At 39.3% G+C, this 19,940-nt stretch overlaps 1 protein-coding gene across 3 annotated transcripts in view; it reads right to left on the bottom strand.

The window, feature by feature from the left end:
• Positions 1–233: 233 nt before the first annotated feature.
• The window catches only part of ATAD1 (ATPase family AAA domain containing 1), a 45,214-nt gene continuing 25,507 nt past the window's right edge, over positions 234–19,940 (bottom strand). For all 3 annotated transcript variants that reach the window (XM_070752246.1, XM_070752248.1, XM_070752247.1), the window contains exons 7-11: positions 13,618–13,724; positions 7,831–7,920; positions 5,913–5,963; positions 2,901–3,034; positions 234–1,687 (exon numbers count right to left, since the gene is read on the bottom strand). In XM_070752246.1, coding sequence (XP_070608347.1) covers positions 1,567–1,687; positions 2,901–3,034; positions 5,913–5,963; positions 7,831–7,920; positions 13,618–13,724 — 503 coding nt within the window. In that variant the 3' untranslated portion in view covers positions 234–1,566. The remainder of the gene's footprint in view (positions 1,688–2,900; positions 3,035–5,912; positions 5,964–7,830; positions 7,921–13,617; positions 13,725–19,940) is intronic.

Below are 19,940 nucleotides of genomic sequence, written 5' to 3'. Positions count from 1 at the left end.
TATGTACAAGGGAATTGGATAGGACTGATTTAGCAATAAAAGGAAAATTAAATGGGGGAATGACACCTTGCCCCCATTTTGATTTAATGTCACCCATAATGCAAAAGCATTTGATAGTCACATATACATTTACCCAGTCAGTTCTTAACCCCAAATATTCTAAGTAGCCACTTAAATAGGACTAAAATTCTAAGACAGGCTGACTTGGACGCATTTTTAAAAGAATTATTTCATTTGACAAAATCTGCTTTATTTAACAGTAATGGAATTGTTTTCCTTGGCCATAGATTTTCAATTTTGAAATGAACACATAGAAAAAAAAGAAGTAAATCATTCTAGTTAGGAAATGATCTGTAAAAGATATTTTGGTTCTATACCCAAAGAAAAGAAGCTTACAAGTATACCTAGAATTAGTGCACAGATATGAATTTGAGGTAGGGATGGGGAGACATAACAGTACATTTATTTAAGAAAGTAAATCTCATTATTCCAATCTTTCCTATGAAATATGATTATTTCCTTCTCTCTTCAAGACTCCTGTCTTATAGAAAGAAATATAATAAAAATTCAAAGTCACTGTCCTTGATGTTTTGTATTTTTGTAATTTCCACTTAGAGCTGTTCGAAGGTTTAGAGCAGCAAAGGAGGAAATTTAGCAATGGCAGCATTTATGTCCAGAAATTAATTTAAGGACATTATTCACAATTCAGAAATAAAATAAAACATTAACAACCTATAGTTTCCACTGTTCTGCCTACAATGGTAAACTTCAATTATATAAAAAGATATTAAAAAGAATACAATTTGTAGGATCATGCAAGAGGAAAACATACACGAGACTTACCCACACTTTCTTTAGATCAGGGGATCCCTGGCAACTTTAAGATTTGTGGACTTCAACTCCCAGCTGGCTGAGGAACTCTGGGAGTTGAAGTCCTCAAGTCTTAAAGTTACCAAGGTTGGAGACCCCTGATTTAGATAATTGGCACCTGCACATACTGTTAAGTTAGGATGCAAAGGATAAATGAGAATTTCCCTACATTACAGATACACCCACTGTCACCAGCCGAGACTCCCCCCAAAAGCAGAATTTCAGATTGTGCATTGGGGAACTGTGCAGTTATTTTAACCCCGTGATCTAACTCTATCCCGATAGTAGGCAAAAAGAAAAGGAATGAACGGATTTCATATTCATGTTTCCTACAAATGTCTATATAAAAACCTGTGGATACACATACACATCATATTCACACACACAGTCTCATACATATATACATGGGCTCTACTCTCCCTCTCAGATCAACCAGGTGCCATGCAAAAACCTACCCACACATTTTTAAGGCTGCAACAAGGACATTGGTTAAAGCAAGACTTATATCCCTCTTTGTCATGATCTGTCACATGGACCCAATTCCAATTCTGCGAAATTACTAGGTTTCAATAACTTAGGTATCAGCATATAAAAACAATTGCAGAAACAGTTGTTAAAAGGATGGGTTTTTTGTTTTGTTTTCAATTGACTTCTACTATTTAAATTACTAGTCACCAAAAGAAGCGATGAAGAACCTTAATCTAAACTAACATGCATCAGAACATTTTGATTCGTTGCATCCTTTGATTTCCTCATCTTCTCGATGGCTCGATGCAAATCCCTTTGTTGCACTGGGCGAATTTCTTCATCATCATTGCTGGAAGAAGAAAGGGGGGGGGACAGAAAAAATGTAAAAAGCACAATTAATAAAATAAAAGAGACAGAGTGTACCATGTATCATGCACTATTTGGGAAGAATCTAGAGCAGGGGTGTCAAAATCAAGATCCGTGGACCATATCTGGCCCACAGGACCACCCTGGAAACAGCGAAAGACTAATCTGCAGTGTCTGCAAGTGAAAACGGAGCTTGGAAGGGCCACATGGAACCCTCCTAAACTCCATTTTTGCTGGCAGAGGTTTGCAGGCAGCCTTCGCAGTTGAAAACAGAGCTTGGGACCCCATTTTTACTGCCAGGGTGCTTGGGCCACCACAGCTGCCCCCGACAGGAATGAGGTTGAGCTGGCCATGCCCACCCTGGTACCCCAAGGTCAAACACAACTCTAATGCAGCCCTCAATGAAATCAAGTTTGAAATACTGATCTAAAAATATGAAAACTGCTTTAAATTCCAACCAAATCATTCCAAATATTGAATCTGAAACCGTTCTCACATTCAAAACAATGATCTTTGGAAACATTTTGACCAGTTCAGAATTAATTTGAGGGGTTCCTCAATAATTTAAACTAGATACTTGCACTGTCAGGGTTCCAGGTAACAAACCCAAAGCAATCAAAACCCTGAGACCTAGAGTTTCCTCAAAGTATGAATTTATTAGGAATGTCATATTGGCAAAGCTGGTGAAAACCCAACTCTGAATGACCCAAGATTTCCCCATCCAAATCAAAACCCCAAGTTCTTGCCCCCAGATCACACGTCATTACATGGCCCAATCAGGTCACAGTCCCAACTCTAGCTGGCTCTTGTCCATGTCCCTCCAACACCTGGTAAAGCGTCCTTGGCTCCCACAGGGAACATGTTAGTTTGGCTACACATCCTCCCAGCTATCTCTATCTCCTCCCTCTCGTTCCCATAACTCCAACTGGCCCTTTGCTCCCAAAATGGCTTCATGCATTTGAAATTCTCTGCAATCTTATGTGGCATTAATGTAATTCTCACTTCTCCAGATACAAGAAGTCTTGAATTAAGAGCACATCCATCTTGCTACACAAAGTAAGGAAACAGGAAGGAATCCCCTCCTAATTCAGTTCAGCCAATTTTTATACTATGAGAATCCATTTCTGTTTTAAAAAAACACCTACAAAAATTGGCTTCTAGATATGAAGCCTTCTGGAGCATTAAATAGAAGTCACCTGTCTTCATATGCAGTATTAACATATTCCCTGACACACAGGAGTGCAGCATCGCGGCACATTTCTTTCAAGTCACTTCCTGAAAACCCATCCGTTTCTTTGGAGACTTCAAGGAGATCCACATGCCTGTCCACCTGTCAGCGAAGAAAAAAACAGCACACCCAAGAGCCACAGAATTAACCTATAAACAATAAGGAATAGCTCAGACTGAAATAGAATCAAATAATTTGTCATGCTTGATTTTGTTAAAAACAAATTTACTTATTAAGGACTTCGGTTTATCAGATTCTTATTCATGGAAATTCAAAAATGATCAAAATGGCTATTAGAAGATCTCCATATATTATATATGAACATGATGTTTTGGTTACTGATGGCCACCTTATGATTTTGGCAATTATTACGGTAATAATGACAGTCAAATGGCTCGGATAAATTGTTATGTCCTAACTGGAGATAAACTAGATATTTTTCATAATTGTTCTGCAAGTCGTTTCCATTTTATTTATTATTTATTTATTTATTCGATTTTTATGTCGCCCTTCTCCTTAGACTCAGGGCAGCTTACAACATGTTAGCAATAGCCTTTAACAGAGCCAGCCTATTGCCCCCACAATCCGGGTCCTCATTTTACCCACCTCGGAAGGACAGAAGGCTGAGTCAACTTTGAGCCGGTTATGAGATTTGAACCCCTGACCTACAGATCTACAGTCAGCTTCAGTGGCCTGCAGTACAGCACTCTACCTGCTGCGCCACCCCGGCTCTCTTTACAAGAGAGTCCTTGCTTAACAATTTGGTTGCTTAGCAATTGTTTGAAGATACAATGGAGTCCCCTCCAAAAGCTACTGAGAACCCAGTTCCAGAGTTCCAATGGCTGCATGACCTCTCTAGTCACATGACCAGATTTTGGGCACTTGGCAACCAGCTCACCTTTACAATTATTGAACATGAGCATTTGTGATCATGTGACTGCAGGATACTGCAACTGGTTGTAAGGGCTAACAATTACCAAGCACCCATATTGCGACTTGGGGGGTGGGGATTTGGTACAATGGCCATCATAACGAATGCATGTCTCAAGTTTCTTTTTCTAAAGCTGTTCTAACTTTAAGCCATCATTAAATGAACAGTCATAAGTTGGGAACTACCTGTATTGTTTTTCATGTCATTAGCTACGCTATTGAGTGGACAATTATATAAAATGAGTAAATACATATATAAATTCATGGTAAACGGGTGGCAGAAACTGAAGCAAAGTTTCTACCATATGCTACAATATGCAGATAATATGAAAGGTATGGATGCACAATAAATTGGAATAAATTAACATTTGCCAATAGGCAATAAGATTTCTAAAGATATATGACTATTTGTCAAATTTTTGTTACAATGCATGTTTGGGAAAAGTTCATGAGCCACTCATTACAGAGAACTAAAACCTCCATGATATAAGGGCTTGCAGAAACTACACATTTTTCAGACTATAAGATGCACACACACACACCGCCAAAAGGGTAAAATTTTGGGTGCCACCCAACACCACTCACTCTTTGGTCTTTGCCTGCCAACAATTTACCTCCATGCAGCAAACAGCAGCAGAGCCTGCTTAGCATAAGCTACTGATTATCTGCCTCTCCACACTCAGCTGATTGATTGAAGTTGCTGGCTAAATGTGCTAAAAAGAAAGTGAAACTAAAGCTGAGGCAAATTGCTGCAGGGAGAGGCAAAGGCTGAAACTGGCTGTTTGGTTTTTTTTGCTGCAAAGAAGTCAATAACTATAAATGCCTAAGTAATGTTCAAATTATTAGACTTATTTTTTAAAGACTGCTTTATTATTGTTCTAGACTATTAAACAAAATGAAGCTTTTTGAAATAAATGCTTGATCTGAAGAGGCCCAGTGCTATTGTATCTTATTTTAAATAGCAGAGAATACATCCAGAAAGCCACATCAGATTTAAAGACCTGTAAAAGTATAATCGTAAATGTCCTATTTTAGTATTAAGTAATAGTATTAAGATAAGGCAGTCGAGTTAAATCCTGATTTAGTCATGTTTGGAGTAGATTTATTTAAATAATTGGGAGGAGTTAGTGTGATCACATTTAAGAAAACTTTCTGGGATTAATATAATGTACATTTCTCCAATTCTTTGCTACTTCTATGAGTAAGGCACGCATGCACAGAAATACACAGCAAACAGTGTATATCTTCTGTGTTGTTTGCCATTTGACAAATTGCTGGGAAGCAAAGGCCTTTTTTCCTTGTTTTCCTCCCCCAAAACTAAGGTGCATCTTATACTCAGGTGCGTCTTATACTCCGAAAAATACAGTACAGTAGTACCTCTACTTAAGAATGCCTCTACTTAAGAACTTTTCTAGATAAGAACCGGGTGCTCAAGATTTTTTTTGCCTCTACTTAAGAATCATTTTCTACTTAAGAACCCTAGCCCGGAAAAATTTCCCAGGAAATTTGAGAGCGGCACGAAGGCCCAGCCAGTTTCCTGCCATTCCCCCTTTAATCCTGACCATCTCAGGCTTTTCTGGGCTGCCAGAGGAGCCTTTCGGTGGCGCTTAAGGAGGCTTTAGCAGCCCAGAGCGAACGGAGTGTTTTCCTTTCTCTGGGCGCTTGGAGAGGGAATAAACTACTTTGCTGTGGTGACTCCTTCACGCTGCCTCCCATACACCCAGCGTGAGGTTGCCTCCCGGGGTGTCTGAGTGTGGAAAGGCAAAAGGGAGCGCTCACCTCACCTTCTTCCTTCGGCAGCGACTGTCTTCCTCTTCTTCTTCCTCCTCCTGCCACCCAATTATGAGCTTTTATTTCTTTCCTAATGGGTTTGCACACATGATTTGCTTTTACATTGATTCCTACTTAAGAACGTTTCTACTTAAGAACCTGGTCACGGAACGAATTAAGTTCTTAAGTAGAGGTACCACTGTTTTTGTCTACAACTATGAGACTCTGTTGTAGGAATACAAAATAATTTACTTTATAATGCAAAAAATGACCAACTTACATTTTCATTTTTCAAAATAAGTTTCAGGATTGCTTCCCTCTGCTTTAGTGACTTTAAATTAAAAGACAGAAATGTATTATTAGTACAAAAGAGGAATAATGATCCCATCTTTATACCATGATGATATTATGACATTTATGATGCTTTTAAAAAAGTATTCTGCTATAGATTCCTTGTCGCACCACTGGATCTCCCAGAGAAAATAGTTTCCGTCATCAAATGCTAAGTGCTTCTCAAGCAAATGTCCTCAACAGCACCCAAATTCTTTATTCTCTCCTTGTTTCTGGAAGAAGCACTCGCAAGAGAATAAATCCTTTGATAAGTGGGATACATGGAGGATGCTGGAAAGTTATTTGGGAGGGAATGGGACAACTTGCTATAGCCAACTCGCCATGGCCAACTCTTGCAGCCAACTCATAATTGCCAACTTGCTGCAGGACAATTTGCCGCGGCTAACTCACTATGGGAACAACTCAATGCAGGACAACTTACCAATTCTATTTAAATATTTAAAATAAATAAAAATGATTTTTATTTTTGCCATTCACACTTAATTCTGTCCCTCCTTTGGCATCCTTTCTTTAATGATTCTATTCTACCATTTCTTTGATAACAGTGTAACTCTTGTCCCGCAGTGAGTTGTCCTGTGACCAGATGGCTGTGCCAAGTTGACTGTGGAGAGCTAGTTGTGGTGAATTGTCATAGACCCATTTGGGAAAGATCAGTCAGAAATTGAGTCTGGAGAGCAAGAAAAACATATCCAAACACGGCTAATTTCTCAGCATGCACGCTGTCTTTCCAGAACTTCCTTAAACACAGATACAAAAGGAAAATCAAATACAAATCAAAAGGGCAGGATAAACAAAGAGTTTTAATATAGATTATACAGAACAGAAAACTAAATAAAAAGCTGAAACCTATCCCAAACAAGACAAATGAATTTTGTATGAGCAAGAAACTGATTTCGTCAAGGGGTAAATAGAGTAGCTATTCTTTAATAATGGTATGTTTCCCTGCTAAATTAAAATGGAAGCTTTATAAAATTTCCTTCAACATGTCCAGCATGGAAGTTTTTTCCACCACACTTGTTGGTTTCTAGAGAAAACAGATATGGCAACTTTCTAATTTCTCTGGTCACATCCTCTAAAACAGCAGTTCTCAAACTGCCAGTCTGTGGATTTGTACCAGTTCCGTGGTCTGTTGGGAACTGGGCCGTGCAGGCGGCAGACAAACACACAAACATTTGCACCTGTGTGAGACTAGGTTGCACATGTAAAACCATCGCTGGCTCCCCATCCCCCAACAAGTTCATGGAGCCAGAAAGTTTGTGGAGTGCTGCTCTAAAAGATTTTTGAAAAGTGCATGGAACTTACAACTCAGGCAAAAATCCTTGGGTGTGACAGGAAATCCTATCTCAAACATAAGTCATTAGGTCCAGTCTTCACTGCTTAGTAGTTGGTCTCTGAGGAAAATATAACTTCTTGTGATGGTTTTAAAGCCATATGTAACTCAAAAGCAGGTTATTACTCACTTCCCTGTGAAATTATCAAGGATCAGCCTACGATACCTCATATCACCTTAGAGAAATATTGGATGGCACAGAAATAGGAGGGGAACATTCTAAAAAGGTTGCCCAAATTTTGGTAAGTGGTCTTGAAGGAATCCTGTTTGTTCTCTCCATTAACCAGCATTTCATCAGGAGTATCTTGTATTTGTTATTTTGCTTGTTATTTTGTTTTTCTTTGTGATAAACTACCTTGGAAACCTAGTATGAGGTGGTGTTAAGATACTAGGCTAGACACGAGGAGACCATGAGTTTTAGTCCTGCCTTAGGCACCAAGCAAGTTGGATGATCTTGGGGCAGTCACTTTTTCTAAGCCTTAGGAAGAAGGCCGGGGCAAACCATTAATCAACTTACAGGTTGATTGACGTGAAACCTTGTAGGCATTCTTCTCATAATGGCAGTGTCAAGATCCTGAGGGCGATTAGTAGCTCCCATCACTATCACCTAAATGTAACATATAACAAGGAACAGTTATTTCTGATGAAATATATGAATATTGACATATCATGTCTCACAAACAATAATTTATCTGAATCTACATAAATCTCTGGATGTTTAAATTCATCTAGAAAACCCCATGTATAATTGAGAAGCATTACAAATTGGCATTTATAAATACTGATTCCAAAGTACCGTATTTTTTGGTGTATAAGACGCACCAGTTTATAAGACACCTAGATTTTAGAGGAGGAAAACAAGGAAAAAAGCATTCTGAACCAAATGGTGTAGTATTATATTGTTTAATAAAATACCAGTGTAGCAGAATACTTTTTACAACCATGTATACTTTTTAAAATCATGTATACTTTTTAAAACCATGTACACCTTTTACAAACTTCAAACTTGGCAGCTTCAAGACTTGTGGACTTCAAATCCCAGAATTCTTCCACCAGTCATGCTAGCTCAGAAATGGGAGTTGAAGTCCACAAGCCTTAAACTTGCAAAGGTTTGAAGATCCTTGCACTCCTAACCTCTAACTTAGGGGTCTTCCAACTTGCAGCTTTAAGACTTGTGGACTTCAACTCCCAGAATTCCTCCATCAGTCATGTCAGATTCGGCTCACCTCCTGGTTCTCCCCCCCCCCCCCCAAATTCAGATTCATACCCCCTTCTGCTCCAGCTGGACTTAGAGCTGGCATCGCTCTGCAACTGCATGACAGCTCCAGGCTCTGAAGACATAGTAGCCGCAAGTGGGAAGCCAAGCCAGCTGAGGAAGATCTGATTAAGATTATGCACCTGGGATCGGCTGTAGTGTGAGTTGGACTGGGAGCGGCTAGCTTTCCACCAGGTTCTTTTCTGTTAACCCTGCTGTTCTGTTCGGGTCGTATGCGACCCGAAGCCAAGTTTGAGTCCCTGTAAAAAATTTTCCCTGCATATCTGAAACTTGAAATTTCATGGCTTTTCATCATTTCAGGGGTTCTCTCTATGAGAATTTTTTTGGGGGGCTTAGTTTTTGCTGGGCAAAAAAAGTTACAAATCTTCTGTTCCCGGGTCACCCTGACCCGGACCGAAAACTCTTCATTTGCAGTGCTTATGTTTGGTCTTTTTGAAAGCTTTTTTCACTTGGAAAGTAGTCTGAACATTTCTGCACACAATGATATGAAAATTGAAATGAAAAAAGTAAATCTTATTGGTTTATTTTGTGGATATAATGCACGCCACCCCGGTTTTTGTGAATTTTTTTTTAATTTATGGATAGTTTTGCTTGCAAAATGCATTCTATTTTACTAAAGTTGGTGTGGGATTGGTAGCTTGAACATTTCTGAATATGAGAAAAATATAAAGGAACTGAAAAAAATGATTCTTATTGGTTTTTTAATATCAGAAATAAGCCCCCCCCCCCTGGCTGCTTGCAACCATTTTCACTTTTTATTTTTTTATGCTCCAAATCCGAAATTCTTTAAAATCTTAGGCATTCATTTACTCAATTTAACAATGCTGATCATCAAAAAATATTTTTGGGGTGGTGGCTAATTGTTTTCTGGGCAAAAAAAAATCATAACTTCGAGTCTGTTTCTGTTCGTATATGACCGGACCAAAAATAATTTTTTTAGGTACTTGAATTTGATCTTTTTGAAAAGTTTTTCAACTGGAAAACTAGTTTGAACATTTATGAACATAATGATATGAAAATTGAACTGGAAAAATTGAGACTTATATTTTTATTTTGATCAAAAAGCCCCTCCCCCCATCCTTTTTTAAATTTCGTGTCAATTTCTATTACAAATCCCTAAGGAATTTCCCCCCAAAAGGTTTGATATACTAAATTGAACATTTCTGAATATAAGAAAAATATAAATGAACTGAAAAAAATGGTTCTTATTGGTTTATTTTTGCCACAAAAGGGCCACCCCCCACCCCCCGGCCTTGCTATGTGCCATTATTGTCACTGTTTATACATATTTGTCTAGAAATATTTGGAATATCCTTTTGAAAATCAACCACATTGTAGCCAGAGAACTAATTTTATGAAACAAATCCACTTTACTAAAAAAAAGTATGTAAGTTTGAAATTAACAGCATAATTTTTATATAAATTGAAATAATTGAACAAGGGGGGAGGCATACATTTATGTGCAAAATAAACCAATATGCATCAATTTTTCCAGTTCAATTTTCATATCATTATGTTCAGAAATGTTCAAGCTACCAATCCCACACCAACTTTAGTAAAATAGAATGTATTTTGTTAGCAAAACTATCCATAAAGTGAAGACTATTTTAAAAAAACGGGGGGGGGGGTGCATTTCATCAACAAAATAAACCAATATGCATCCATTTTTCCAGTTCAATTTTCATATCATTATGTTCAGAAATGTTCAAGCTACCAATCCCATACCAACTTTAGTAAAATAGAATGTATTTTGCAGGCATAATTATCAATAAACCTAAAGAAAATTCACAAAAACGGGGGGGGGGAGGCATATTTATGTGCAAAATAAACCAATAAGGATTACTTTCTTCAGTTCAATTTTCATATCATTGTGTGCAGAAATGTTCAGACTACTTTCCAAGTGAAAAAAGTATTCAAATTGACCAAACATAAGCACTGCAAATGAAGAGTTTTCGGTCCGGGTCAGGGTGACCCGGGAACAGAAGATTTGTTACTTTTCTTAAACAGAACAGCAGGGTTAAAGAGAGAGAGAGAGAGAGAGTAAAAGGGGCAGGCGAATAACCAGCTTCTCTAAAGAAAGGAATGTGTATCTCCCATCAATTGCAGTGTAATTCTGTCTTTTTTCTGTCTTTACACTGCAATTGATGGGAGATACACATTTCTTTCTCTACAGAAGCTTGTTATTTGCTCATCTCCTTTTTTCTCTCTCTTTAAAAGAAAAAAAACAGGTAGAAAGCTAGCCACTCCCATCTGAGCTCATACCCCAGCCAATCCCAGGTTCCTAGCCTTCCTCAGATCTTTCTTACATTGCAAGTAGAGCAATGGAAAAAACCCTGCAAAGACTTAGGGCTTGGAAAACATTCTTCTTTGCAGAGAGCAACAGTGAAAGAGCTTGCAAACTGATAAAAGCTGGGAACATTGTTAGCACCTGGCTAGGGCTGAAAGAAACTTACTCAGAGCAAGTTAGAATAAGGAAACAAACCCCGCAAAGACTTAGGGCTTGAAAACATTCTTCACAGAGAGTAACAATGAAAGAGCTTGGGTACATTAATAGCACCTGGTTAGGGCTGGAAATAAATATCTGGAGCAAGTAAAGCAATCAAAAAATAACCCTACAAAGACAGTGTTTGCAATAAATTCTTGGCAGAGATTAACAATGAAAGAGCTTGCAAGTGGTAAGAGCTGGGAACATCTTTAGCATCTGGTTAGGGCTGGAAGGAAACATTTGGAGCATATGGAGAATAAAAAAAAACAAAGGCAGGGTTTGGAATACATTCTTGGTAGAGATTAACAATGAAAGCTTGCAAGTGGTAAGAGCTGGGAACATCATTAGCACCTGGTTAGGACTAGAAAGAAACTTACTCAGAGCAAGTTAGAATAATGAAAGAAAGACTTTCAAAGACTTAGGGCTTGAAAACATTTTTCACAGAGAGAAACAATGAAAGAGCCTGGAAGGTAAGAGCTGGGAAGATTGTTAGCAGCTAGTTAGGGCTGGGGAAAAAGCTACATTCAGTGTATAAGCCGCACCCTAATTATCAGCCTAATTTAGAGAGGAAAAGGGTGTGTCTTATAGGTACATGATTACAACTGCATCTAAAATATGTCACAGTTGAAAATTAGTTCTGCTGATACTATCTGCGCATGGAAACAAAACTGATTTAAGAAATTATTGATCAAGTGTACATAGCTCTAGATTTTTACCTCCAAATTAATTTGATAGTGACAGAAATGAATCTTTTATCCATCCCGAATTTGACTAAAACTTGTTGATCAACATCAAACAATTAGAATCAATCAAATTAGATTCTTGAAATGTAGGTTAACTTGTTCATTCATGGAAAAGAGAATATTATTATTCTATTTTTTAAAAGATTTTTGAACAGTTTTTTGATCATCATTTAAGGCGTTTTTTTGGTATGCTGTACAGTATGTAACAAGACAATGCACAAAATAAATAGGACAAGTATTTAAACTACAGAATAAAATGTATAATGTTTAAAATATACTGCTCAAAAAATAAAGGGAACACTTAAACAACACAATATAACTCCAAGCAAATGAAACTTCTGTGAAATCAAACTGTCCACTTAGGAAGCAACACTGATTGACAATCAATTTCACAGGTTGTCAGCACATTCAACATTGTACAGAACAAAGTATTAAATGATAATATTTCATTCATTGAGATCTAGGATATGTTATTTGAGTGTTCCCTTTATTTTTTTTTCAGCAGTGTAGTTCAGAAAGGTTATTTGATAATATTGTTCTACATGCTATTTAAGACTATGCACGTGTGATGGCATCACCTAGAGGAAGAGAAACTTCCCAAATGAAAAAGGAAAGTAGCTAAATTATTTTTAGTGAACCTCCATTTCTTATGAAATGATTTAGAAATAAAGAAAAAAGGTTCTTAGATTTATGAATTCACTTTGACCCAGGTACTGATATTTAAGGCTTCCTATCACTGGATTAAATTGGGTGGAAAAAGTTTTCAAAAGCAGTTTGCAATTCAACTGTTTTCTCTTTGAAAACCTGGCTGGATGTCACTTTTCTCATTTCATTTTGACTCTGAGGCAACCACACTGTTTTGTGGTTAGAAAATAACCATACCAGGTTGCTTGACTGGGGAAGCTACAAGAGATATTGATGTCAACTGAATCAGGTAAGTTTTACCAGAATGAGACAAGACTTTCTCCTGGGCACAACTAATCCAAGCAAGAATATGAAATTAAAAATATCAAGTATGACAGCAGATGCATGCTTAGCCTGGAAAAAGTTGCAAATTCCTGCTACACAGTATAGTGTAGGCTTATAATGTTGGACTGTCACCTGGGAAACCAGATTCTATCACTTAGCCATGGGTGACTTTGGACAATATGGTCTCTTAGCATATCCTCATAAGGTTGTTCTTGTGGGAAAATATTAAAGGAAGAAATACTATGTGGAGTACACTGACCACCTGAAGGAATAATAATAATAAATGAATAAACCATCTTTTTGTGCTTCCATATCTCAAGCTGATATTTTTTATACGCTACACTGCTTGCTCATAAATGCCTATAACTGTGTATCTAAGCCAGTGATGGCAAACCTTTTTTCCCTCGGGTGCCAAAAGCCTGTGTGCGTGTTGTATGGCACATGCGCGAGTGCCCACACCCATAATTCAAAGCCTGGAGAGGGTAAAAAAACAGCCTCCCCCGCCCCCTGGAGGCCAGAAACGGCCGGTTTCCCAACTTCTGGTGGCCCCGGTAGGCCCGTTTTTCACCCTCCCCAGGTTCTAGTGGCTTGCCTGGGGAGGGCAAAAATGCCCTCTCCCATCCCCCCAAAGGCCCTCCAGAAGCCGAAAACGTTTTCCCAGTCTCTGTGCAAGCTGAAAATCAGCTGGCTGACACACACATGCCTGTTGGAGCTGAGCTAGGGCAACGGCATGTGTGCCGTAGGTTCACCATCACTGATCTAAGCAATAAAAAGTACATTTTTATAAGCATTACATGACTTTATCAATAAAAACAAAAATTTACTAATTACTTGGCAATTAAAATCAGTGTCTAGACCATCCCAGAGACTCATGAATTGGGCTTTCATCATAGCTGTGGCCTCATGATCAGAACTTGAACGACTTCGTAGAAAAGAATCTGAATTTAACAAAACAAAACAAAAACAGGATTTGAGTAGAACTTGTATTTCTAGAGTATGAAGCTATATGTGTTGCATAATGAATTAATCGAAGCACATATATTAACTGAGAATAAATGAGACATACAAGAGAATACACAGGATAGCATCCTATGTGATTATGAGAAATGCTGGACAGTGTTTCTGAAACAACAATTCTTGGCTCTTCTAGCGAACGGAAGAAATTTCCAGAATCAAATTATAATGCAATCAAGAAGGATGGATGTCCCATGAACCCTTGTTCAGTTGATTATTGCCTTCAGTTATTAGAAGTCTTACAAAAATAATAATGCTGAACTGGGAGATCTGGTTTTGATTAAGTAATTTCAGTTCTTAAACAACAGTACAGTTCAAGATCCTTATACATACATTAGTAATACCTTAACTGGATTGGTTAATGTCCCTTTTGTTTTATATATTTTAAAAGGTACATATCAACTTGGGACATTATAGTAAAAACATTTTTGTTGTATCTGTTAATAGATAGTATTTAAAAGTAATACACCACAAGAAGTCTAAAACATGATAAGAGTACACTGTAGTCCTTGTATATAGTAATGTAACTAAATTCTATTATTGGCCAATACAAATATTAAAAAACACAAAAATATTCCCACTGAACATTGCTGTTGCTGTTTTTTTAAAGATCTAAAACAATGTTTTCAGCTCTAGATCTTATTCAAAATAAAAGTCTCATAAATTTAAGGTAATAAATTTCATATACCTACTGAGGAACGTGACATCTATTCCTCCCCCGCAAATTATAATATTAATAAATCAATAATAGTCCTTCAATTGTCCAAAGAAAGTATGCAAATGTATAAAATAAAGTTGTGTAAGAATTTGGGAGGGGGGGATCATAAAATCTTGAAGTCAACCTTAAAATGGCTGGCTTATATTGAAACCACTATCCAGTATTATTTCACAGAACTTGGGTATTTACAAGAATGCCCACACAAAAGTGGAACTTGCTCATCTGGTGAAAATTATAAGATAGGGTTTGGTGAGGATCTCAACCCTCAACGTGACAGTTTTCTTTGAGGATTCTGGGATGAGCTTTCTCAATTCTGGTCTCCTTCCTCACGGACATCCTGAACCTGATGTTAGTGTTCCCTGTTAGTGTTCATAAAGACTAGGAAGATGTAGCTCTTTTAGAAAGCTTTTGACGAACAGAAAAATAGGAGGAACGTTTCCCTGAGAAACTGATGGCCATAGCAGTGGGATTTCTTTTTATGTGTTTTTGATGTTTTATCATATTTTAATCCAAATAGTATACTGAAGACTGTAAGCTACACAGATTGGAGGAATATGTAACATCTGAAGATATATATATCTGTATTCTAGATGGGATATATCTCATCCCATCACTTATCCAAGGAAATCAGCTAGGAATAGAAATTGGTTGTTAATTTACACATAAGAGGAAAATTAAATGACAACTTGGAAGGGGAGTCTTTTTATACCAGGGATGCCCAACCCCTGGGCCACAGCCATGGCCTATTCAAAGTTGGGCTGCACGAGGCGGTAACCAGAGCATCTCAACTAGCGGGAGCGACAGGCTGGTGGGCAACCATGTGCATGCCTGTTGGCTCTCTGCTCACACAAGTCAAGCTGTGGGGGGTTTTTGGGGGGGTGTGTGATTTTTTTTTAATTTTTCTTCTCCAATCACGTGTACAGAAAAGAAGATACCATTAATTTCAAATTAATTTACAATATAACATTTTTACAATTTCAGTATGCACAGATTAAACCAGTGTTTTTCAACCAGTGTGCTGGGGCACACTAGTGTGCCGTGAGACATGGTCAGCTGTGCCGCGAAGCTGAGAGAGAGAAAGAAAGCAAGAGAGAGAGAAAAAAAGAAAGAAAGCAAGAGAGAGAAAGAAAGCGAGAGAGAAAGAGCGAGCAAGAGAGAAAAAGAACAAGAGAAAGAAAGCAAGAGAGAGAAAGAGAGAGAAAGAAAGCAGGAGAGAGAGAGAGAAAGAGAGGGAGGGAAGGAGAGAGAGAGAAAGACATAGATGAAGGTAGGGAGGGAGGGAGAGAGAAAGCAAAAAAGAGAGGAAGGAAGGAAGAGAAAGAAAGAGGGATGGAGAGAAAGAAAGAGGAAGGGAGAGAAAGAGGGAGAGAGAAATAGAGCGAAAGGGAGGAAGAGAGAGAATTTCTTTGTCTAAACTTTTTTTAGCCCTCCCCGCCCCGCTCAATGTGCCCTAGGGTTTCGTAAATGTAAAAAATGTGCCGCGGCTCAAAAAAGGTTGAAAATCACTGGATTAAACCAATGCCACCTTCTGACAATTTAACATCTGGACCAGAAAATAATTATTCCAATACCTCATATGATAAAAAAAGTTAAAAAAAAAAACCATTTACATTTTAGGCTGTTACTATTCTTAATCACATCGAATTAATTAGATCAAAATGTTTCAATTTTCTCAAAAATCTCCTCCATATCAATTTTCATTTATACTTTGAAAACCGTCTTCAAAAATAAATGCCCTTTAAAATAAAAGAAAAAAAAGAGAACATTAAGGGGAAAGAAAAGGAGCAAATATTTCCAATTATCTCGAACACGGTATTTAAATTACTATATAAAAAAATATAGCTAAAATATATATAAAGGGGGCAAAAAGAAAAAAGAAAAAAGAGAACCCACCATATAGTATATTCCAAATATCGGCAAATTAATAAACCAAATTAGAAAGGAACCTAATTAAAAAATAGTTCCCTTTCATGAATAGAAATTCAAAATAGTATTAAATATTAAAGAAAATTAGAAAATAACAGGGAGACAACAAGGAAAAAAATATAGGGAAAGAAATAAGAAAAGGGGAGGATAAAAACAGAAACTAAATAATCCATGCATTCATACATTCATCATATCCTATTCTGGTTATACAACTTTCAATCCATAACAGTTTCAATCCAATAGTATCATCCTACCCTATTCTACGAAGAGGGGAAAAAAGGTTACTGTATGGCCAGTGTAATCATCTTCCCAGTACCAATTATAACACTTTCAATCCATCGTCATACCCTATTCTAGAAAAAAAAGGTCACCGTATATACTCGAGTATAAGTCGGGTTTTTTTAGCCCAAAAATGGGCTGAAAAACCCGACCTCGACTTATACTCGGGTGACTGACGGGTCACCACAAGAGGGCGCAAGCGGCTTAGGGAAAGATAGCCGTCTTTCAGCTTTAAAGAAGCGGCAACTGCCTGGTTAAGAAGGCAGTTGCCGCTTCTTTCTGTTTAGCGCAGCGTTCGAGCGCTAAATAGAAAGAAGCTGCAACTGCCCGGTTAAGAAGGGAGAATCCACCCACTAGCCAAACGGCTTTTTTCCTGTTTAGCGCTCGAACACTGCGCTAAACAATAAAAAAGCCGTTTGGCTAGTGGGTGGATTCTCCCTTCTTAACCGGGCAGTTGCAGCTTCTTTCTGTTTAGCGCAGCGTTCGAGCGCTAAACAGAAAGAAGCGGCAACTGCCCGGTTAAGAAGGGAGAATCCACCCACTAGCCAAACGGCTTTTTTACTGTTTAGCGCTCGAACGCTGCGCTAAACAGTAAAAAAGCCGTTTGGCTAGTGGGTGGATTCTCCCTTCTTAACCAGGCAGTTGCCGCTTCTTTCTGTTTAGCGCAGCGTTCGAGCGCTAAACAGTAAAAAAGCCGTTTGGCTAGGGGGTGGATTCTCCCTTCTTAACCAGGCAGTTGCCGCTTCTTTCTGTTTAGCGCAGCGTTCGAGCGCTAAACAGAAAGAAGCTGCAACTGCCCGGTTAAGAAGGGAGAATCCACCCACTAGCCAAACGGCTTTTTTCCTGTTTAGCGCTCGAACGCTGCGCTAAACAGTAAAAAAGCCGTTTGGCTAGTGGGTGGATTCTCCCTTCTTAACCGGGCAGTTGCAGCTTCTTTCTGTTTAGCGCAGCGTTCGAGCGCTAAACAGAAAGAAGCTTGCCGGTTAAGAAGGGAGAATCCGCCGCTTCTTTCTGTTTAGCGTAGCGTTCGAGCGCTAAACAGAAAGAAGCTGCAACTGCCCGGTTAAGAAGGGAGAATCCACCCACTAGCCAAATGGCTTTTTTCCTGTTTAGCGCTCGAACGCTGCGCTAAACAGTAAAAAAGCCGTTTGGCTAGTGGGTGGATTCTCCCTTCTTAACCGGGCAGTTGCAGCTTCTTTCTGTTTAGCGCGGCGTTCGAGTGGTTGGCTCTTGCGTGCAAGCAAAGGAACCTGCCAACCACTCGAACGCCGCGCTAAACAAGAAAAAAGCCGTTTGGCTGGGGGGGGGATTCTTGCTTCTTAAACCGGGAGCAGTTGCCCCCTCTCCCAAAGCGATGTCCCAAAGCGGTCTCCGGGAAGCGACCGAGGGAAAGGCAATCGTCTGCCTTTCCTTCAGCCCGAAAGAGGAGGCAAATGCCCCGCCTTCCCCCAGCCGGTTAACTTGAAGCGCTCGGTTAACCGGCTGGGGGAAGGCAGGGCATTTGCCTCCTCTTTTGAGCTGAAGGAAAGGCAGACGACTGCCTTTCCCTCGGTTGCTTCCCGGAGACCGCTTTGGAACGTTGCTTTGCTTGCGCCTGCCTCTCCTACAGCGGAGAGAGGCGGCAAATGGCCAGCCCTTCCCCCACCCGCTTAGCTGAGCCCTTCGGGAAGGTGTCGCCTGTCTTCGCTGTAGGAAAGGCAGGCACATCCGAAGCGCGTGGGGAAGTGGCTGTGGGAGGCAATGACATTCCTAAGCCAGTGAGGTGTGGTGGGGGGGTGGCGAGAAGATAGAAGCAAGAATCCACCCCCCCCCAGCTTTTTCCCCCTCTCCCCGCAAGAAAAGGAGCCAGCCAAACACTCCAATGCCGCGCTAGAGGGGGGGAAAGCCGATGAGGTGTGTGTGTGGGGGGGGGTGTGGATTCTTGCTTCTGTCTTCTCAACACCCCCTCACCCCACCTCTCGGGAAGAGAGCAACAGGAAAGGACGCGGTTTTCTTATGCCGGGTCGAGGACAAAGCGGGTGTTGAGGGCGGCGGGCGAGCAACATTTCAGCGGAGAGAAAACCCCAACCTGAGAGTGCCTTTTAAAATCACTCTCCTCTCAGCCTCGGCAAGCTGCCGAGAAGTGGGGTTTTTGGAGTGGGGAGGCAAAAACGCTCAGAATGTCACCACCGAGGCATTTCTCCAAGGGGCGGGGCTCCCTAAACTTTCCTTTAACCCCAGCGGACACAAAGATGGGAATGCGTGGTCCTCGCCAGCCACCCATCTGCGGGGGCTGCCCCACGCCAAGGCAGAATTAAATTCAACAACCAAAATATTATATTTTTAAAAAAACATACTTTTTTGACAGTTTGTTTGCCTTTTAAGACATCTCTCTGGCTGTGCCTAATGTCAACAATAAAAAGTTTTGCCAGGTGAAATTTTTTTTGCCAGATTAGCTATGGATCTCACTGAAGAAATTTTAAAGAATACTCAAAATGATTCTTCATTTGCTTTGTAACCTTAAATAAAAAAACAATACAGTATTGACTCTGTAATTTACCCGGGGAGGGGACAGGAGGGGGGCACAGACAGACAGGAAAGGAAGACAGACAGACAGACAGACAGAGACCTATGACCACAATTGAGCTCAAAATTTGTTGTTAAGCAAAAGCATTGTTAAGTGAAAATCACCACATTTTACTCAATCCATGACATTTCCTAGCTCTAACAGTGATGTGCAAGCTAGGGAAGTACCAGTACATCTGAAGACATGTGTAATGTTCTAGTTATGGTTAACTGTGTGGCAGAAAGTGGACTCTGGGTTTGTTTTCCTATTACAGTAAGTGAGGTTGAATGTACCATATATAATTTTACAAGAGCTCTCTCTCTTTCTCTCTCTGTATATACACATACAGTTTATATAGTAGATAATGTACAGTATATTTTTGTGTGCCTGTGTGTAATATTTATTTACACATATGGCATATATACATAGAATTAAGTATATTTTGGATGTTCAGTAATTGTAAATATAGAGGGAAATTGTATCTCTTTGAGGCAAGGAGAGGTCAAGTATCCTAACCCTAACCCAAACCAGCAGGAGCAGGGGATTGCGGTAAGTACCTAGGTACTTGCATTTTTTTTGCCTATACCTGCCTTGGGGGATATATACCTGTTTACCCTCTTTTAAACTTACAGAGCTAGTTTACTGACTTTCTTTGAAATAAATATTCTAAAA

Source organism: Erythrolamprus reginae, chromosome 5 (genome assembly GCF_031021105.1).
Source record: "Erythrolamprus reginae isolate rEryReg1 chromosome 5, rEryReg1.hap1, whole genome shotgun sequence".
NCBI classification, from domain to species: Eukaryota; Metazoa; Chordata; class Lepidosauria; order Squamata; family Dipsadidae; genus Erythrolamprus; species Erythrolamprus reginae.
This window is presented reverse-complemented; position numbering and strand designations above follow the sequence as displayed.